The sequence below is a fragment of the Hermetia illucens genome, chromosome 3 (genome assembly GCF_905115235.1).
Source record: "Hermetia illucens chromosome 3, iHerIll2.2.curated.20191125, whole genome shotgun sequence".
NCBI classification, from domain to species: Eukaryota; Metazoa; Arthropoda; class Insecta; order Diptera; family Stratiomyidae; genus Hermetia; species Hermetia illucens.
The window spans coordinates 80313128-80336589 of record NC_051851.1 but is presented as its reverse complement, the minus strand read 5'-3'; the positions used below and the strand labels follow the sequence as shown (position 1 = coordinate 80336589).

The 23462-nt window shown below is 39.0% G+C and overlaps 1 protein-coding gene across 1 annotated transcript in view; it reads left to right on the top strand.

Moving 5' to 3' along the window:
- The first annotated feature begins 1644 nt into the window (after window positions 1-1644).
- Window positions 1645-23462, top strand: part of LOC119651557 (facilitated trehalose transporter Tret1-like) — a 39704-nt gene continuing 17886 nt past the window's right edge. The window contains exons 1-3 of the mRNA XM_038055190.1: window positions 1645-1950; window positions 22999-23087; window positions 23274-23443. Of these exons, the coding sequence (XP_037911118.1) occupies window positions 1842-1950; window positions 22999-23087; window positions 23274-23443 (368 nt within the window). The 5' untranslated portion in view covers window positions 1645-1841. The remainder of the gene's footprint in view (window positions 1951-22998; window positions 23088-23273; window positions 23444-23462) is intronic.

Below are 23462 nucleotides of genomic sequence, written 5' to 3'. Positions count from 1 at the left end.
ATAAGTGTTTTACACAAAACCTTAAAAAGGGCTGCAGATAAATAGATTCTTCATAAATGCGAATTTAATATTCCACGCGAATGTCAATTATTCCGGGTAATTATGAAGTCAGCATTTGATTTGCATGGCCTTGGAGGCAGTAAACACAAAACCTTAATAAAAATGAATACACAGAGGGTAGTCGTTATCAATTTTTGTTTCTAATCATCATCAGTAATTTAGTGATCTTCTAGGGTACGAGCAATTATCTTAAACATTTTTCCATAAACATCGACACTCTTATTCACACCTCACTTTCACACTCACTTTAGCGTGATACTGACATTTAAAGTCTAAGAAGTTACAATGAAACGATAACTTTGATCTACTATAACTCTGTTATTGATATCGCGATTTCCACCAAATTTGTTGAAATCATGTTGTATATTATAGTCTATATTAGTGCATGCATGAGTTTATGATGAATCTAAGGGAGGTTTCGCACTCAATTACCAAAGATTATAGTAACATACTATTATTGACTTTATTTGAACAGATCTCGGTATGGAGGGCATTTCGAAGTTAGTGGCAGCTTCGTAAATTTTTCCAGATTTTTCAGTTGTATAGTTTCTGATAATGACCGTGAAGAAAATGACCACTTTTCAGCCCCGCCCTCCCCTTTGTGTATTAAATATCAGAAGTAAGACCAACTTTGGAAGTCACTATATAGAAGACTATATTTGTTGCAAACAACATTTTTACGCCCTCCTTTTGCATGTATGGAGACCCCCCTCTCAAATTCCATACAAACCAAAACCTTAGAAATGAAAATGTTCCAATGGACCCCGCCGCTCATATAAGTTCACTTTATTGTGATGATGACAACAACAACAAACTTACATGAAATGCAAAACTTTGATTTTCTTTATCTTTATTAATAATAGGTGGATTGCGGTGTCGAACATTTGTTGTATATTGTCCATTACACTGGTGCCAAATTTTATATTTCTAACATAAACTTGGGTGGGTTTTTTTGGAAATTGCTCTTGTAAGAATCTTAATATAAATACGCCATTCGGTTCTAAAATTTTTCAACTGACGCATAGACTACACAATAATGTGTGCACGGAATCATCATAACTTGTTGATTCAACAGCAAAACGACAAATGCAATTACAATACATATTAGCTTTAACCCCATCAGTTAAATTTTGAAAATGCCGACATTCGATGATAAGAAAATCTATCACTCGCCATGTATAGACACTCCTACAATTTGTTTGCCTTTCATTTTACAATTTTACAATAAATCACTCTGTTTACAAAAAAGCAATTAAAATTAAATTTATATTGGAGCACAATCATTCCAAACTGTAGCAAACTCTTATCGGTATCAGTTTCAAAAAGCCAGAATGATGCTGCATAGAACAATCATTATAGCTTTTCCATGAAAAATAAAAATATAATTACAAAAAATGAAGGAATCGGCTCCTACCGGATAAGGGGAAAACTTATCTTTAAAAGTCATCTTTATTTTTTTGGAAGGAAAAAAATTTCTGGAAGGTCGATTGCGGTGTCAAAGTATTTTTTATTTTCTGTACCGTTTAGAAGATACTATTTATCAAGAATGTATAATTAAGCTGCTATTTCGAAGTTTTAGATTCATGTGGAATTAGTTTTGAATTAAGCGGCAATCGGGGTGGTTTGAACGTCGGCAGTTGTGGCATTATAACGTGAAACAAACTAAATTATTTTAACATCTGCGGGGGTTTCGCTCGAATAAGTGCCCGTGAAATAAATTAATTTATTGGTCCTGAGTGTTTTTAAATTTATTACGTGCAAAGCTGGCTGAAAGATACATAATGCGTGAATTAACTTATAATAACTCAAGGAAGTCAATGCTTCCTAGAGACTACACAAAATCCTCTAATTTTCTCGAAAGGAATTATGCTATCCTGAACGCTCTTCTGGGTTTGTAAAATTATCTTTACTTAATTCCTAAACACCAAACTGTGATTTGTTTTCCAATTAATTCTCATAAATCAGTCGCTTTGACAAAAGCTATAAAATAAAGGTAGTTGTATCTACTCTTGAAGTGGTCCTGTTAAGTAAACAAACAAAAGCGAGATTACTGTTTGGAAAATTTTCTCAAAATTGTGTAAATCCCAAAATGAGTTCCATCTTTAACGTTTCTGCTGATGGTGCGACAGCAAATTCACACAACCAAGATATACTAGTATTATTTTTCCGTTCAGGGGGGATTCATTAATTCTTGCCTCAGCAGAAATTAAAAAGTTTCACCATCATCATCAGCGGCGCAACAATCGGTATCTTGCCTGCCTTAATAAGGAACTCCAGACATTCTAGTTTTTGCGGCGAGATCCACCAATCCGATATGCCTAAGACCGCCCTCGCGTACGGCATCCATCCATCTCAGGCAGGGTCTGCTTCGTCTTCTTTTTCCACTACAGATATTGCCCTTGTAGACTTTCCGGGATGGATCATCCTCATCCATACGGATTAAGTGACCCGCCCACCGCAAACTATTGAGCTATCATGGTATTGCTCATAGATTTCGTCGTTATGTAGGCTACGGAATCGTCCACCTTCATGTAGGTGGCCAAAAATTCTTCTCTCGAACGCGGCCAACAGTTTGAAATTTTTGTCTCTAATAATTCAAGTTTCTGAGGAATAAAGAGGACTGGCAAGGTCATAGTCTTGTACAGTAAAAGCTTTGATCTTTTGAGCCTTAAATCTTCCTGAAAATAGTATGATTAAGTGCAGGGCTAGTTCACTATCATCAAACGGAAGCTAGTAATTACATTAACTGCTGATTGTTAATCTGAATCATATTCGGGCCTTCGATGTTGAGCATTATCCGCTTGGACGATGCACTGGCAATTGCCGCCTTTCCGATATAATATCGACCGTAGAATGAATACTGCGATCATAGTAGTCGCATCTCGACATTTTATAATTTAGCAACTTACTTATTGTGGCCGATGTGACTTGGTGTCGTGCGATAAGATGTTTGATCCCTTGGTTGATGGAATTTGGCAACCCAACCAATCCTCATACCTTGCATACGTTCACCAAGCAGGAAAATTGTCGCCATTATTCATACGCGAACCAGATATTCGATATTGAGATTATAAGTCTTGTTATTGTCTTCATTTTTTTATGGTTTCGAAAGAACATGGTAATTAAATTGAGAACTCCACTTAAGCATATCCCGAAGATTTGTGTCTGCTTCCCCCTTACAGTCGAAGTTCCGTCTTGCTCTGGTTTGAGAGTCATGTAGCTTGGAATCTACGAGTTTATCGTTCCACCAGCATTTGGACTTGATGGTTATAATAACCCACCAATTAGACTTTGAATCTGGTTATCTGCATGGACGTTTCTGTTGCTACTCTCCTAAATGGTGGACTCCTAACAGCAGCTATATGAACGCATCCGCCTCAAATTTCTTACAAGGACCAACCTGACAATTGAGGTTTCGCCTCTACAGCTTGAAAATATGTTTATCTTGATAAAGATTGGTGGATAGTTGCTGTGAATTTAGTGCTCACCTCACCTACCAAATTGTCCTCGCCGCTAATATGCTACTTATGTACGTTGGACATGCTATTTTCATAGAAGTGAAATGAATGAATTTCAGGGAATTGAGAATAGGCGTAACATTACCAAATGCCACAAATTCAATAATAATTCAATTCGATTCAAATGGCAGAGGGATTTGTATAGTGTGTGGACGTTGGACAGTAATGGACTCAGATATGAAAGGCGTCTGGGTGAAATTAGGATAATAATTTTTATGTAGCTCTGATTCAAACAGGGCCGTTGATATTTGCAGTTCGACTATTCCATTCTACTGCCCGAGCGTTAAAATCGAGTATGATTTCGAGGTTTCGGATCACATGCATCATATGAAATCAAGCCACTTATCATCCCTTCGTATTGTGAATCATTGCGTTATAAGTATTATTTGAACTGCAGATATAAATGACAATTATTTTTTTCCTGAATGATCCTAACCCTGGGAATACCGTCATCTTTTAGTCAGCTTGACTTTTACACACTCTTATTGTTTCCTTGTCAATTAAAGCTTTGGCCCAAGTTCCACTGCTGTAATTGCCATAATGATTGCAGATTTTAGGCAGCTTGACAACCCTCTTTCGCATCCAGATCCAGTGTTGCAATTGTTTCGAAAGATATTTATCAGTCTGATGTCAGATTCTCGCTTTCACGTGTTTTTCAAGGTACATCAATTTCAGATCAGATTAAGCTTTCCCAAGAATGTCAGGTTTTCTGACAATCAATTTAAACGTAATGTCCTTACTGGTTGCCTGATATCCTTTCTTTACGGAGGCTTTCCACTAGGGCCACCGTCGTTTTTTCAATGAATTTTACTACTCTTCCTGATTCTCTTCAGTGAGAATTCTAGTTGTGTTCAGGGATGTTACAATGTTTCAAAGGACTCGATCATTTATTTTCTTTTTCTGTTTAGGATTTTGCATTACTTGGAATTTTGAAAAGGTGACCATTGTGGTTTTGCCTGATTTTTTCGTCTTTTCATGGTTTTTTGCCTCATTCTTGCACTAACGAATACAACTTTAATGGATCTGGTCATGCTTTTCAAGCCTCACTTGCTTTCTATCTGACCGATAGGTGAGTTTTTAGAGGACAAGGCTGTCGTACAGAAGGTTGCGGCTCAAATCTCAGTAGTGGCGGTGGGATTTGTATCATGATTTGACGTCGGATACCAGTCAACTCAGCTGTGAATGAATGCATGAGTCAAATCAGACTAACGTTCTCGGGCGAGCGTATTGCTGACCACATTGCCTCCTACAGGGTTCGCTAATCCTGTGGTGTACCGTCACAGTCTTGAATGAAGTGCTCTAATACACTTCAAGGCCCTGATCCAATATGGATTGTTACGCCAATGATTATTACTATTATAAACTAACAACAACTAACAATTATGTTATTTCGCTGATTTCGTCTTCGTCTTCTTCCTATTTTTTCTTATTCCAAGCGTCTTTAATGGTTGCCTTAAAAGCCGTGTTAACCACACCTTCGAGCCATCGCTTCTGGCAATATCTTTTTACTTCCTCCGCGATTTACGCCATGTGGTTCTAGGAGTACGCGCTCGCTGCCCATTCTAGAAGATTATCTTGCATTGTATAGCGTAAGCCGCAATGAAGCTGTTACCCTTTCGCACTGGCGAAGATCTAAGATTCTCGCATATAATCACATAGACTGTACGAAAAGCTCTTACGAGCAACCGCGAAGGCTTAGCATCTACCACGTTTGAGTGTGTTGAATGTAAGGATAACTTCGGTACTGTCTGGAAGCGCAGCTTGTATCCGCATGTTGTGGTGGTTTGTCATTTTATCCACAATGGTTAGAATTTGGCCAGATCTTATTCGATTGAGAATCTTCGTGTTCATCATCACCGTGGATGAATTGAAAGGGTCACGACCCCTTCAACATCTTTCGTGGTGCGATATATGGTTCTTTAGTTCGATACTGTTTATGATAGCTTTTACTTCGATCACCAACGAGATTTCGGTCTGTCGCAGCGTTCAATATGCTCCTCCTCTTTTATGAGATAGCGCATTGCTAACACCTCTAGTTGCAGCCATCAACAGAGCTCTTAGTTTCTGCAGATTTCCGTTTAGTGCTGGACCGAAACCTTTCAGTAACGATCCTTCACAAATAGTCTTCCCAGTCAGGAGGGTGCGATTGCAGTAGCTGTAGGAAATAGTCCTACACACTATCACCTATCCATAGACTCCCTATCTCTATCTGTCAGTCACACACATTCTGTTCCAAAATTGTTGCCCCTGTTTGCATTAAATTTTTTGTATATATTTAAGCTATCAATTTGCAAACTTGCAATAGAATGTATGATTTCCTGTTAAATTTGTGGGAAGCTTCACAAATATGCGACAACTTTTCTTTTTCTTGAAATATAGTCATGTAGGATATCAACTTAAAGGCCTTAATTATAACTTATCAGAAGGGGTCATACTTTCCAAAATAGCCTTTCATTGCAACATCGAAAGAAGAGAGGCGAAGAACTAAAAGGTACAGATCTAAAGAGAGACGGAAATTTCTCACACACTATTCCAAAAACTATAAAAAGTTGGTACAATCTTCTAATTTGAAATCAACGGGACAAAATACGAGTATATCGTATCCCAATTTCTCCTTAAATAAGACATTAGTCGCACAACTTAGAAGCTGCATATTTTTTTATCAAAAATGGGAAGCTAAACGTTTCAGGTATGAAAGGTTTTGTATATTTCTAGTGTAAATATATTTGCTTGCAGAACTATCCCATTTAGCATATCAGACTGCTCACTTTAGTATGATATTGATATTTAGTGTCTCGGGTTGCAATAAATTTTCACCGAAACTCACGGATTTCTTGTCTCATACTATATTTAAAATTTCTATGACTCAAGGGTAAACTTAAGGGGGCCAGCTAGTCAGTTTCCCAAAAACATATGCACGGTTGCTCCTAACGGCTTAGCATATATAGCGCATCAGCCACACGCCTACACGCCATCGTTCGCAATTACCTAAAAAGCGTTTCAGCTCTACTAACTCTTCTACGGCTGTACTGTTCTGCGTCAAATGCATTTGGGGCGCCCAACTCGTCGACAATCTTGGGAGAGCGGATTATATCGTGTTGCATAGCCAGCAATGCAATTGCCGCCCCTCCTTAATGTGTAACCTATTCATTCCCACTTCCGCCTTCCGATCACAACGCAGACGGTTGCCAGTCCTGTGAGTTGACCAAGTTCTTTTATATAACTTAATTTGATATATTGATATATTGATATCTACTCAATATGGAGTGTGTTTTACGGCCAGGCCACCATATAGAGGCAGCTTTCTAATTTTTTTCAGATTTTTCGGCCGGGTTGATTCTGAGAATGGGTTTGTGAGCGAAATAACCGCTCTATAGCGCTCGCACTCTCCGTTTTTCCAATGAATATGGAAGCTATGACCGGCTTCGGAAAGTATGAATTGAGACTATTGATTTGATTCTGGATGCAACTATAAATTGTACCCTCTTTTGCATGCATGGATGGTCCCTCTTAAACTGAGCGTAGATGAGTGTAATGAAATTTCATATCAATCGTCGCAGCCGTTTCTGAGAAAAGTTCCTGTGACATGCACAAAAGTTTTGTCTTTTACAAAACTGTAAAAACGATTATAAGCTGAAAATATTGTTTTCTGGCACGATGCGGACACATTCTTGAAAAAAAGACTCGATCCTCTGGCATTATCCTTGAATCCCAGGGCACAATAGTTCTTCAAGGACGCGGTACGACTTTCCCTTAACAGAATAATAATCCTTGAATCTCATACGGTACCCAAACTCCTTGTTTTCGGATCATAATAATAATAATCGCTGACGCGACAATTAAATTGGATCAGAGCCTTTAAAGCTTGTTACAGCGCTTCATCCAAAACCCTAAGGCTGATCTAACACGATGGACTGACGTGTTCGGTACAAACAAGGCGACAAAAAAACATTTTTGTTAAATATATTTAAAGATCCGAACCATTCGGAAATCATGTTTCGATTTACAACACAATGACAAATGCACTACACTCAATTTATCATTAGTCCAGTCAGACAGACAGATTCTATTTAATGTGATGTTGCCACCTTATGTGGTGTTGCCAGTCCACTTGATAATTCTTCTTTAACTTACTTTTCTTTTAAAATGCAATGAGTTTATGGTTAGTCGGAGCAGCTAAATGCCAAACTCCAGACTAACCAGCTTTGGGAGCAGCAATTACCTGAACTCCACAATAATTTAACCACGTAGTGTGAATTTTGGGAGCAGCAATTGCCTGGACTCCAAAGAATAAAACACGTTGTGATTATGTTTGATAGTTCTAACGAACTATATATTTTCAATTCATATTTCCTTTTTTATACAAATTTTACCTATACTTAGTAGGCCTGTATTTTAGAGAAAATATTACGTAGTAGGCAATGATAATGTGGATAAGTTTACAGTATTTTACATTAAACATTTTAATTTTCATCAGTTAATTATTCATTGCCATAAAAATACACTAGACGATCAGTTTGCCATAATTTTGTTATTCTGATTGACCCCAGACTGATGAAATACTGATCGTCTATGGTCAGCCTAACTGTAGACTGAGGCACTCTGTAGAAGACAATGTGGTCAGCATTACGCTGGATGGTGGTTATTACCCCAATTTGAATCAGGTACTCATTCACAGCTAAGTCGACTGGTGTCCGACATGCAGTATCAATACAAACCTTAGTAGGACTTGAACCGCGACCTCCTGCTCGGACAATTTTCGAATCATATCTGGGGAATATAAGCGTTAATAAAAAACTTGGCGCAGAACTCCCACTGTAAGTTCTTCTTGTCTTTGGTTTGAATTATTCCCGAGAAACGTCTCTAATCCTTTACCTTCTAGCTGTTTTTGGATTGAAATAACATTTTTACCTGTCACCTCAAAGTTGGTAACCGAAGGAAAACTTTCACAAACTTCGGAGAGTAAATGATGGCTTTCGGTTGTACAGGGTGCGGCAGCATAACTTGCTTTTTTCAAAACTCAGTAAAAACTATTGTATCGGAAAATATTTATTTATCTTTTATAATGTAGGTACATGTCTAAAGTTTTTATTTACATTGTTTTGAAGATCAAATCTGTTAGGTGACGTCCCCCATTCTCCATACATTGCGTCATGACTCTTGTTAGCATAGCAGGTGTTATGTTGGCAATTTTTTCTTGGATGTTGGTATTCAAATCTTGTAGGGTTCTTGGGCGGTTCACATAAACACGGGACATAAACAAGGGGACAGATCGGGAGAGCGTGCCGGCCATTCAAAATCGCCTCTAATTGAGATAAGGCGCTCTGGAAAGTGTTCCCCAAAACAGCCATCGATGCTCTTGAAGTGTGTGCTGTTGCACCATCTTGTTGGAACCAAGTGCCCCCAAATTCAAATTTTCTAGCCATAGGAAAAAAAAATTCTGTAGCATGTTTACATACCGGTCCGAATTCACTGTCACTGTAACCTCATTTTCCTCAAAAAACCAGGGACCAATAATTCCAGCTGAGGAAATTGCACACCACACTGTGACTTTGGGTGAATGCAAAGGCTTTTGATGCAATTCTCGAGGGTCGGTGTCAGCCCAGTAGCGCATGTTTTGTTTGTTAACCGACCCACACAATAGCACCCTCGGGAACGACATCAAGAAGAAGCTCACACGCGTTCATCCGAGAATTGAAGTCACGTTCTGAAAGTTCTTGCACTATCGCCATCTTATAGGGATGAAAATGAAGATCATCACGAAGAATTCTTCTCACAGAACGATCGGATAGTCCAAGGGCAGATGCGTGTTTGCGCGCAGAACGCCGTGGCGATCGCATCATTGACGCTCTCACTGCTTCAATGTTCTCAGGTGATCTAACGGGCCGAGGGACTCCAGTTCTTCCTTTTGTCGCACTTGCAGTTTGTCTGAATGTAGTGACCCATGTGACAATTGATTTGCGGTCTGGGACGGGAGCCAACGGAACATGCGCTTGAAAAGTAAACCTCAACGGCAGAGGCACGCTCCTCACTATTCCAACGCATGATGGCGACTGAACCGTGTAGGGACAAAACTTTACAGTATCCCCTCTTGAACGAGACCACTAGCGCTCCGCTATGGCATCAACTAACTGAGTGGCGCGCACTTTAAAAAAGGAAGTTATGCTGCCGCACCCTGTATTTTTTTTATACTAAAAAACCATAGCAGCACTTCCGGCAAATGTTACTTAAAGGGTTCGCATTATAACATTTTCGAATAAATAAAAGCTTGGAGATTTTCGCTTCACACGGTGGCGGCGCACTGAGTGCATTAGGCCATGACTAGCAGTTTTACATGTCATTGTTAGGGGGTGGGGGTGCAAATTCTCTTTCTTGAAGTAAATATTTGTTTTGTTATTGGTTGCAAAAGGGTAGAGTGAGGTGGCTTGAAATAGGTCAATTACTTCAAGGAGCCATTCTTAGAAACTACCCAACCGCAAATTCTGATATGAAGGTCCAATCACACTACCTAGGCCCCTTCTTTACGGTATCTCTTCCAATTAAGTTAACAATTATTATCATATTTTGTTAAGCCTCTCTTAACTTCATCCTGGATCCGTAATGCAGTAATAATTTTGCTAATATGAAGCATCATACTGGTAAGTTTGTTGCAAATACCTCTATTATTGTATAAGTTGTGCACCTGATATCATAATGAATAAACGCGATGTGGTTCAATCTGGATCTCAGATGAGGTCATGGATAGGTTATGTCATGTGTTTTACTCCGATGTAGGCTTGTTACGCCAAATATATACGGCAACTATTTGCTGGATGGGCTGTACATTCGTCTAATTCATCGCTTCAGTTCGCACTGCAACTTACCTACCCTAAAGAACTACGGGAACTAGCCTTTAGAATCGAAGCAGCTTCTGAAAAATTTTAATTTACTTTACCATAGTCAACATTCGAACTATCAAAAGGGCAATAATCAGGGAGTGGTCTAGATAGAAAATCGGTGCCCAAGATGTACCCAACACATACAATGTGTCAAAAAAGTATTCGCCTGCCTACCTCTTCCGTGAGTAACTTAGGATTTTCATAACTAAATAAAAAGGACAATGCTCAGTTCATGAGGTGATTTTGTCTCTATTATCTATTCTTTAGAAATAAAAAGAAAAATAAGTACTTTACTCGATTGTTATGAAGAAAACACAAAATAAACGCTAGTATTACCCACCAAAAAAGTCTTCGTCTGTATACATTTTGTCTTGAAATATTACCGCTGCAATGTGGGACGAAAGGACCGAGAAACAATTGCGGAAGTGCAAAAAATTGTAAGTAATTTATTTAAGCAAAGTCGAATATTCAAAGAAATAAATAAAAGTGCTAGCAGGCGAATTACAACTATTAAAAGCATCGTCTACAGGTAAAACAAGAAAGTCCGAAAACGCCCGAAGATATGGCCGACCATAAAAATTAACGGGAGTGAAAAACTTAAGAATAGTGCGAAAATTAAAAAAAAATCCTCCGTCTGTCTGTCTGTCACACACAGTTTGTACCAATTACAGGTTGTTTCTTGTTTTCCTGTTTTACCTGTAGACGATGCTTTTAATAGTTGTAATTCGCCTGCTAGCACTTTCATTTATTTCTTTGAATATTCGACTTTGCTTAAATAAATTACTATTAGTAGAAAATTGGGCATTATGGACCCTACGCAAGTAGTGACATCATTTTACGTTGAGCTTAGAGGGCGGGTTGTGTCCGGATAGCTAAGAGGTTGGACCACAAAGCCGTCGTACGAAAGGTCGCGGTTCAAATCTCACTGGTGGCGGTGGAATTTGTATCGTGATTTGACGTCGGATACCAGTCGACTCAGCTGTGAATGAGTACCTGAGTCGAGTCAGGGTAATAATCTGGGGCGAGCGCAATGCTGAGCACATTGCCTCCTACACTGTTACTGTAGTGTACCGTTACGGTCTTGAATGAAGTGCTCTAACACACTTCAAAGCCCTGATGAAATATGGATTGATGCGCCAATGATTATTATTATTATTATTAGAGGGCGGGGAGCACACATACAAAGTGAAGATATATATTTTTGAAAGGTCTCCATTATTACTTTCCATTTGGTACAAAAGGTGGAGTTCGGAGACCGGAAAGTGATCATTTCTTTCATGGACCCATTCTTACCCTACCCAATCAAAAAATCGGAAAAAAATTAATTGAAATTAAAGTCAAAAACACTATACAGTGACTAGGCCTCAAAATACCTTCCATGCTTGTTTAAGTTCATCCTAGACTTCACACCATGCCTTTTGTTTACAAAATAAATTTATTTTTCTCTGAAACTGATGCCATAATTAAAAAGTAACGACTGCCGATGTTGTAGCAAAATCGCTATAATTTTTACTGTTTTCTTCTATTGGATCATTAATTTTTAAAGTGTTAATGTTAGAATTTTTTGTATAGTCATTAAAATTCTTGCTTTTGATATTTTGGCAATTTTTATACGATTTTAATGGAATTTGCCGGTCAGCATGCTCGCGGTTTATAGATTAAATGCCCTTCAACCTTGACCTTGGGGCAGTGTGTCCTAGTTTTGATACACATACATATAATTGTCTTGTCTTCTAGCTGCTGTTCTGTTGATTGAACTACTGAGTTCTTCCCCTTTAACATGGTTTCTGTTGTGCCCTGTTTTCTGGTAAAATCTGGCTAAATCTGGAATTATGAATAATGATTCTGTTGTTGGTAGACAATAATTGAAGGTCGATTGTTGTTGAGAGTTAGATCATTTACTGAGCAACTAACTAAGATGCGTGCTGGAGTCTCAATACAGTGCTCGGATCTCTTTGAAATTTACTTCAGTTTACAAATGTTGAATCGGGGGTATATGCGACTATCATTGAAACTTTCACTATACTAAACGCTTTCTTCGGCTTTCCTTAAAGAAATTATTGTTTCAAAGTTTTACGATTATGACTACGCAAATTTAAATGAACAGCTTAGAATGACACTTCGCAGGAACATTCAGCTCACCAGGTTTTTCTGTGTCGAAAATATCATACTTCTTAATATTGCAATAATAGTACTTTAGCCTTAATATGCATCCGCTTCTGTGATTGTCTCGAGAATTAAATTCTTTTACTAGGACTATTATTTCAAATTTTCCTTATAACAACTGCAGGACTAGGAACTTTTCTTGCTGTCGCTTGTATCCCCTATCTCCCGTCCGAACAACGAGTCTTTGAATGTAGTCTTACATTTGAGTTGCATTGTGTTAAATTACTGAACCCCATGCACAAAGGCTTCTCATTAGGCAAGTCAGTTTCGATAGAAATCTTCAATACCCAATTCGAAGAGAAGTCTTCGAAGTGTCATCAGATAACTTGACCAAGTTCAAAATATTAACTCGGTGCGGCTGGAATCCTGGATCTAGTTTGGAAGTATTTCGGAACAAACAAAAATGTACGACGCCTAGTTTACTGAGTCACTATCTTAGTGGATTGACTGATAATGATAGCGCCATTGAGACCATCTAGCATATACAGATGCCCTTTTGGCAGCTTGAATTATAATTTCAAGGACACTCAAAAGGAGGGTGAAAAATTGACTCAAAAATTTATTCGTGCATTGAAGCTCACCATTCCTGAATTCTATTCTTGAAATTGCTATGAAGGGTCATTTGACGCTTCGTCGTAAATTATATTGTATGATAACTAAAAATTACCCAGACTTTTTAGTCACCGGAAATGCTGATAACAACAGCAAATGATAGTCTCCTTGTAATTGTTTCAAGGGAAACTCATGAATTTGTTATCATATGTAATTTTTTTACGTTTTCCTCTCGAATTAATCTGTGACGTCGATAGAAGCTATTTACGTACATGGACATTCTTGATGTGCTGTCAAATGTAGTTGATAGTGATACATTTTTGATGAGGTGATCTTTTGGAGCGGAACACGTGATTCTTGTTATTCGCCAAATTAAAGTAATTTATGGCGTTTGATAAAAAACCCAATGGTACTTTTAAAAAATATTTATTGTTTACATTTCTGGGAAGTAAAAATGATACCTTCTAGACTGCTTATCTCTGTACTTGATTACTGCTGAAAATATAATGCGATACCTAGTCACATATGTAAATACAATATATGCATGCTTTTCTGTGCATAGCTGGAATTCAAGAGATCTGACCCCCCTTCCCTTATGTGCTGGGTGGTGCAGCACTTCGTTTCTCGCGCGAAAACGTTGATTGGTATCACGACCGTGAGCACCAGCATAGCCTCACCGATGTAATTGTAAGAGAACTCATCGTCCTGCAAACAGTTTCGTCTACAAGGTAACGCGTATAGGAGAATGGGTCGCACTATTCCAACTAAAAGCAATCTTTAACGCTGTTTCGGCCTGCTAACATTTGTGAACATTTCTTCAAGTGCCTCGGTGGTAGCAGCTACCTTTTGACTGTCATACTCTAGATCCTCCCTGAGGTTTAATTTACTAGTATTCGCTATCAAAAACGCTTTTATTTACTCATAAGTCAGGGTCATTTTGGCAACTTCACCTCTCTGGGTGCTTCCTCTTCTGTAACAACCACGGATAGGTCATGATCAAAGCCGACAATTGCAGCCTCTTTTGGAACGGAGATACAAGATTACATCATTCCCGTACAAGAGAGTCTTCCCCGAGAGGTTATTCTTGAACATATTATTTGCATTCATTGTGTGTGCAGATCAGGTGATATGTGTTGTGTCTCCTGGAGGCTTATTCGATTTTGAAGCAATATCATATTTTGCCTTTTGCCTTAAACAGTAAATATTTCTTTTTGGTAAACCACGAAGGAATTGGTGAAAAAATCGGGCTTTGTAACCACTGTCAGTTTTGAAACTTCATTGAGAATATCATCTAAACCTGTGTACCATTTTGATTTGGATCTAGTTCTCCTCTAATTAAACGACCACGAATTAAGAAAATAGCAGTTGTTTTTGCTAGTGGTGAGTAGTCACCTTTTATGCATGGTTGCATCGCATGCTCCTTGACTTTTCTATGATCGCACCATTCAGTAATATACGGACCTCAAGCACCGTGGAAAACGCATACCCCTTAAAAGCCTTAGACCTTCAATCGAACCGTCTACCCGAGAGTTTCCTTTGATAGCCATGCAGATTGCCTGGTGGCCACTATTAATATCGTCGTCACTATCGTGCAATTAGCTTCTCTGGCGAAGTTTCTTATAAAGGTAGTCCTGGATTTGACACCGGTTGTCGCACCATTAATCACAATGATGAAAGATCCACTAGGGCTGTTATACATGAATGAATTTCTAAGACTTTCTGGTCAAACTATCAAGGATTTACTTTTAAATCAAAATGAGATTTACCGATAATGACTAACAGGAGACCTCTGGTTGTTCCGTAAAAAGTGAGATTTGATGTTGAAGAAGAGCTTTCCGGGAAAAAGATTATTTGCACTATTCAGGGAATTTTGTAATTAATTCAACGAAAAATTCAAAAATTGTTCCATATACGAATGTGCCACTATCGGTAAAAGGAAATAGACGGGCTTATCATCTAAAACACGAACACAAAACAATAACAAAGTTTGGAAAACGGCCGCTTTTCCTATTCAAAGACAAATCTAGTATTCGAACTTCCTTGTTGACGTAAAGGATACAACCCAGTTTGCGATTCTAGCTTATGCGGATCAAAGTTTCATTCGTTATGCAATAACTTAATAATGCTTGCAACTCCCACCCAAAAAGATTATGTGGAACAAATATTATCCATTTGGTAAATTTTTAATTGAACTCGGTTATCAATAAACAATCAGCTCATTTTAAGCATAAGCAAACTAAAGTACGCACTTTTTATAATTACTTCAATAATTGTGTGTTTGACGTAATCAAAGCTGTTTATGATCTTTCCTATCAGTAAAACGTGCAACTTGCTTTTCAAAAATATACCCATAAGTTAATGATTTTCCAAAAAGTTTTATTACCTTTTAAGGACTCGTGTGCAATAAATTTCGCTCATTATTTATTTTAATGTGCGTTTTGGTTCGTACTACAATGCGTGAAAAATAGGTTATCAAGCGCTTCAGTTGCAATGTGTATGAGTTTGTCCTTGTTTAAAATTCAAAAATGGAGCTGGGTTTATATTTAAAAATATAACTAGCTGAATCATTATATTTTATCGCAAAAGAAAAATGAAAGTTAAACCTTATTTTTATACATACAAATATTAATTGCGCTTCAAAGCAATATACATGGATTCTAAATAGAGGAATGAATTCGAAATTGTAGCAGCTGATAGAAAAGATGTTTGTAGGAGGGCTACAAAACACGGAGGGCAACATGACACCTTGGTTAGTTTTAATTTAGGTTAGTTTGGTATGTAGGAACCGCCACAGATCGTAGCATTCAGACTTTTGATAGATCCATTGTAATAACCCCGAAAATTGCCTATCCAATGGCACATTTGCGTCTCTGAGAATATCTTACAGAGGCAAAGACTGTGTAGACTCTTCACTCAAGAAAACCATACCAAGGTTTCTTTGTCTGAGGTCTCTGGAGATCAGGAAGCTCCATAAGAAGTTTAGGTCCATCTCGCCCTCTTCCTCACATTAGCTACATGTAGGCAAGGTCACCACCTCAATTTATTGTCATATTTAAAGTCCTACTAGGGTTTTCTTGTCCTACTTGTTAAAGCACAATAAAAATTTTGCTCTAGAGACCCCCGGTTCTTTTACAAATATTTTCGCCTGCCGACAGGAATGCAAATTTCTCCATTGGGCTGAATGAATACTTGCAATTTCATTCTTAACAGCAGATTTAACAGTGCTTCTAGTCCTACCTTTGTGGACTCAACCATTCTGCAACCCACTCAGATTTCTCAGATTTCTCATCACCCGCAAGGTTCAAGTGGACTGCTACCCATATTAGGAATTTTTCATGCAGTCAGTTAATTTTTAGAAGCAACTGGTGGCAATCTCTGACCAACCGACTTTATATGATGTGACAATTCTGTGTTGTATTGTGTAACTGCAACCACTTCCGTCCTACCATTGATATTATCACCCACATTGAGCCCCCAACGGAGGCTGCATTGCGGACTATCTACAGAGTTGCAGTCAGGCAATCACATACTGCGGTTTTTACAACTATGCATATAATTGCTGAAATTGTTCCTCTCCTCAATGAACTTCGGACAGTGAAACATTACGTTCAAGACAGTTAAGAAACGAAGCGATGTAGGTACTTTCTTCATTCATTATCTCTCATAGGGAATTATGTCAGGAGGTAATTTACTTCTCCGTGATTTCATCCGGGGGATTCCTCAATACACGGAATTACTATATCGACTTGATGATAATGTAGTCGCCACCATCCCACATTGCTGTCATCTGATGCATTGTTTCTTCTAAAGTCGATGGGGGTCATTAGGAAGAAACACACATCTTCTCACTCGATGTTATCGCAGGGAGGGGCAGATCGCACCACTCCAGCCATGAGTAGGCTGCGACTGTATTGCGACCTTGCACACTGAAATTTATCTTGACAACAAGAGTTACCCCCCTGGGGTTCATCACCAATTTCGAGACGACCTCAATGTCACCAATCACCCAATTGAATGTATTGTGTTTATTGTGGTTTATGCTAAATACCGCTCTTCCATTTTTCCTTAGCCAGGTCTAATTTTACCCCCCGTAAAGCCTCACATCTTCAATGTTCTTTCCAACGGCGCTGTTAGGTCATCTGCGGAACCGGTGATTTCCCCTCCAGGTTTGAAAGACCGTTTGTTTCATTGTCCGCTACATTTTATAAAATATGTTGTGATGATGATATACTGTTTCACTCCTTTATCCACTTCGTACAATAATAATCTCTCTGAAAGGTAATTTTCGATTAGCCAAATTTAACGCAACTTTCTCGTCAACTACGCTCAGTAGTTGGCAAAAAGCAATCGCCTTTGAAGGTAGATGAAAATTTTTGCTGCCGCATCTACTATATACCTGATTTTCCGAAATCCGTATCGCTATCTTAAGAGATCACCTACTTCCTTTATCTGAAAAGCGCACATTTGTGTCGGAGTTTCGGTAATTAATTCGACTGCCATCTTTTCACAAGAGGGGGATAAAAAGTGTTAGTGAATGAAATAAGTTTGGTCTTGAAACTCTGTTTGTAGTTCCATTCAAACAAAAGATTTAAACAGGACGCTTGAGATATTATATGTCCATGTGCCTTCTTCACAGCACCTTTGTAAGTTCATAGTTTGTTGTTCGTAAAACCTTGTGGAATTGGTACATGGTTTCTTATAGCGTTCCCACCTGGTTTTCCTTAAGTTTCGCTCAAGGGTACTTCAGAAAACACACAAGGATACTCTTGCTCCAGTTTCTAGTGATCCGAAATCCTTATTACTGTTTTTCAAAATCTCGCCTTTATTAATTGTCTGGATCAAACAGAAATTCCATATTCTCCTCGTAAGAAAACATGTTAAGCTTCTGGGTTGCCTATTGAGGCAACTGGATTGGTTCCTCCTCTATGGACCCTTTTGTTGCGGATTCCTTTGTTGCCCATGCCAACAAAGACAGCAAACGTACGTTTGTCGAACCTTCTACCTTAACCCTTTTTTCGGAAGGTTTTGACGCTTTCAATGTGGGCCGATACCAAGTTCAACTATGTACTAAAAATGCTTCGAGCAGAATCAATCGCCTGATGTTCGTCAACTGACTGCTGGTTCATGTGCTGGAATCGTCAGCAATAGAGCTGTTATCTCCAGCATCCAAAACCAAATGCCCAACATATTACTGAATTGCTCCATTGCTGCTCTAGGAAGAGCATGGCAGCAGTATAGGTGGGCATAGTTCGTTTGCTGGACCTAAAAATTTGCTCTCGATATAGGCATGGTTTCTTGGAAGGATTAGCTAAAGTCCAGCATCTTTGAACCAGCTAGCGTTGCTGCAATTTGGACACAATTCGCAAGTTTTCAGTGCATCAACATTCAAGTTTATATTTGATTGTGAAAGCAGGTGGTGTACCGCCTCACAATAATTGAGGTTCACTTGCATCCTGCTATAGTGAGCAAATTTGAGGTATTTGGAGCAGATGAACACGCATACGAGTGATCTGGTCCTCTCATTTGTTGCTGATTCCGCCGAAAATTTTATATTTGCAGCCTGTGGTTTTTTCTTTCATTTTACCGTGAGCGTTAGTCATTCGTTGGACTTATTTATTTGTAATGTCAACGCTGCTTCTGCATTTGCCTGATATTCTTGGCTAAGTCAAAAGCAGCTGGACTATAAACAGCTTCCCCTTATTAACAGAATTCTCAGGGTCCCCGCAAGAAATAGTTTTGTCGTGGCTTGTAGAGATTTATCAAAGAAATATTTTGCTCAGACACATAACGCCCTGAAGACGTCAGGACGTTGTTTTCATACCAAAGGGGACAAGCGTCACCATGAGCCCACAAATGACATTCGACCAATTAGCCTCACTTCATTCGTGTTGAAGAGCCTAGAACAAGTCCTGAAAATCTACTTAAGAAAGATCATGGGAAGGCCGCACTTCTTCCAATCTCAGCACACCTACCTACATGGGTAATCCACCACGATCCTTTCATTAGGTAATTAGTGTTGAACGGTGATTATATTACAGTTACAGACCTAATTTAGCTGCCTTCCTGGGTATAGGAGGAGTATCCGACAACGTGAGCACCAAAGCAATTAAGGAGCTCTAACTAGGATAGGATGGGAAAGGCCCCTTAAGCAAACGGTAAGAATCAATACTAAGAGCCGTATGATCCAATCTTATTTGGGAGGTTGCCACTTGCACTAGAGCTGTAAGTCGAGAGATGCCTCGGGGTGACGAAGAAGGTTGACTTCGTGATATTGGTGTTGTTATGAGGGAGATTACGGAGGGAACTTTAGGGATTTGGGTTATAAGTAGGTAAATCCAACCAAAATGAATGTGATGCTATTTATCGCCAAGACGAGGGAATTCGAATTCCATCTATGTGGCTAAATGAGGAAAGATTGAAGCTTTTCTCTAAGGTAAATTATCTGGCTGTATTCCAGGATCTTAAGCTAAATTGGAGTGTTAACATTGAACTGAGAGTTAAGAAGACTGCCAGTACTGTCAGACCTCGTGAATTTGGATGTTGGATTGCAAAGTACTACGACCATAGAAACATCCTAAATGAAGCACCTCGGAAACTCTGGGCTTTTTAGGCTGACTAAGGATCTGCCTTAAAAATGTAGCCTTTGTCCTCCTCGGAGTAGATTCGTTTTTGGGAGTTTGTGCCATCAAAAAGTGCACCATAGCGATAATTGTATCCACATACTATTATTCAAGCCCTTTGTCTGTAGTATCACGTAAGACCTATTCCTTTTTTTTTAAATAGATGTTATTTCTGGACTGCCTTCGTTTGGCATCTCTTTGTTTTACTTGCTTAACTTGATCCATTGTTATGAAGAAACATCGTCCGAACCACTGGCCTCTTTATTTTGCACTTCTGGATTTAGAGAAGGTGCAGCAACAGAAAAACCCGTGCACTGGCTTATGTTACCCTACCTCGATTCGAAAAGTCAAGTTCGAAATGTGCTAGTTATATAAAAACCAAAGTTTGGCGGATGTTCTGCCAGTGTTCGTCTTCTCACTACTTGTCTCTGTTCTTCTTATGGACACTGTCACAGGAGACTTCCAACTTCAAGCGCCTGCTTTATGCAGATTATGTTTTCTGATCTCGAAGAACCTGTTCAAAAATGGTCTCAGATTGAATCTGAATAAAACCGAATATATGACGTCCGATCCTAATGAAACAGTCACTATCACTGGCAATGGAACTCTGAGTGTTAGCTGATTATAAAAACAACGAATGGTGCCTCGCGTTAATGGAGGCTTGCACTGGGGTTGAACTGATCGTGACAAACTGAGAGAGAGGCGTCTTCAATGATATGGTGACATAACTCGCACTAACAAGAATTCACTTTCCAAGATTGGTCTGAATATCGAAGTTGATGAAAAACGACCAAAAGCCAGCTGAAACAACAATGGCTTGATACGGTAGGTGGGGATTTTAAAGCCTAGCGACGGCATCTAGATCGGACCCTTGACAAAGTAAAATGTTACAACCGATCAGGACGAACTGACCCCGCTTCTGAACGTTGCTAAAGGTTTCCATAAAATTGTTTCACGCGTCAGAATAGTTTGGATGAAGTGGCGTTTCACAACTGGTGTTCCTGATTATCGATGCATCAAAGAACAACTCAAGTAAAAAATCTACCGCAACGTCGTGCGTTTTGTTGTCCTCTCTATTGTTGTCCTGGCCGCTGCAATAAATAACGCCTCTCGGTAGTGGAGATAAGGATGATGCGATGCGATGATGCGACATATCTTGCTATGATTGTATCCGAAATAAGGACTTCCGCGATCGATATGGGTTTTCACCCGTTGTTAAAGAGTGGCGACAGAAACAGACGATATATATTATACATATGGTTTTCGGTGATGAAAACTTATATGGTAAGATTATTCTGAACAGCGAAGTCGGTGGGGTGCGACCACAGTGACAATGTTTAGATGCACTAGACAATTATTTAAGAGCCTCTTGACTCCACCCATATCAAGTTTTTGACCTAGAAAAGCCGCGTAATCGATCGAGATAGGCCGCCACTGAACGGGACAAAGACTGAAGAAGAAAATGATTATGAAGCCAGACGCTGTTCTTATGAAACTGCAATGGTTTAGATGCTTGAGTGCCAGTCTTTTCGCTCTTGTTGCTGACAGTTTGATCCACTTTTCATCATGGATGTTTACGATTGCCTGTATGCTTACCACTGTGGCCATAGTAGAATTGTAGTGCATGCTCATTCAGAATTGAGAATCATTCGCAAAGGAGTGAACAAGAAATGTACATATTGTGCAAGAAAACATCATTACAACACAAGGGAGGCTACAAAGTACATTTACTTGTAAATGTAGTTCGCTAATTTCTAATTCCTCATCTCATTGAACTTGACCTTTCATCAATAAGATTAGTCATATTAAGTAGCCTTCATCACCTTTTGTATTACGCCCTCGAGTTAAGAGCATTCGTCTGAGAGTGTTTATCTTGTAATCTGCCTCCTCTTAGGCAAAGCCTTCAAAGTCAATTATCTCTTCCTAGGAGAAATTTGCATTTTTCCTACGCTATTTCTTGAATAGTCTTCATGTCCCTAGACAAGGTAATGCATAACAACTTAAGCTGTCGGATATCAGCAACATTCCAATTCAAGTCATTCTTATTTATGCGTATCACTTTTCGAAAATTAAATTTTGCTATGATCGTTATTTTCCTTTCTGTTTTCAAAATAAGCAAATTTCGGTTGGAATGCCTCTAATTTGGCTAATCAATATTCAAATCACCAGCCATCATCGGTTGGATACTGTCGCGCACGTTTCCTCCCCCATAAAGCTGGCTCTGACTAGGGAGTAGCGAAACATATTTTATATGCACCCTCTTCGTTCAATTCTGCCCAGCAATGAAATGAAACCGCCGAAGGATATCAATGGAAGCAATGTTGGTATGACATTTGTTTGTGCCCAAGGAATCACTTTGAAAAGATGCCGCGAAATCCAATCCCGAACCAACTTTTCTCGTTTATTTTCGTAAATTCGGAATGCTATCAGCGATCTGGGGTCATTATAATGAATTCGGTGAAAATATTCAGAATCTCATCAAAAGTTGATGGAATGCTTAACCAAATCCTAGAACAGATAAGGTGAGTGATATTAGGCTCAACTCCGGAGCCAACGTAGGGACGAAATTTGCACCAAATAAGCTCATTTTTACCTCAGCTTTCAAATAATCCAGTTACCGACTTATCTGCTGGATTAGCAACAATGCGTTTGTCTGCACTTATCTAGAGAACTGAGCTTTAGGCACGACATATAGCGACGAACTCTGTTCCCAGTGTTTAGTGATGCGCTTCAACATCGGCGAATGTACCACCAGCTAGCTTCCAATGATCCCTTTTTTCACCCCTTAGACGTGCACAACAAAGATGCCTGACAACAATTGAATCATCCTGATTGCAAATTTCCTTCAGATAAGGGCACACTGAAAATCTCCCTTGTATCCGAGTTAGGGGTTGATTTTTCAGCAGAAGCTAAATTGTTCAGGATTTCTGAATGTACTGATGGGATTATTGGGGAATTGGAATCGTAAGCAAATGTGCGATTGGGGGTTTGTCGGTACACTTCTCGTTTCTATTAGGATTGGGGGATATGTGTCGGAATGCGAATAATGTAACTAGCGTATTTATTTATAATAAATAATTTCAATCTCAAGAGTTATCACAACAATAATGGCAATTTTCCGAACAGGATGGCTTATATATTATTAGACATATATGTAAGTGGCATATAAACCAGCGTATTGACGTTTGCTTCATTTTCTTCCAGGATCCCTCGGTGCATTTTGTGCAGGCTTGTGCATCGGATGGAGCTCAAATGCGATTAATATCCTGGCATCCAACACGTTACCACTCACGGTATTTATTATGCATTAACATCTCATTTCGCGATTGCACGAAATATTGATTGCATTGAGATTTCATTCCGCGATTAAAAATGTACATTTGATCGGCAGTCCCTCTCAGCCACCAGATGTACACTTCATTCCTTTTTAAGATAAATAGGGGTAGTTCTTCCTACAATGTTTTGTTTTTTTTTGCTAGTTCGAGAACATGACGCCGAGACAAGTTGCCTGGGTTGTGGCAGTATTCGCTTTAGGCGCCACAGTGTCGCCCATCCTGGTGTATAGAACTTGGCGCTTCATCGGGAGTAAATTTTTCATAGTCAGTGGATTCGGATTCTTGGTGGCATCGTGGGTCCTGCTGGCAATATAGTAAGTAACGTTTGTATAT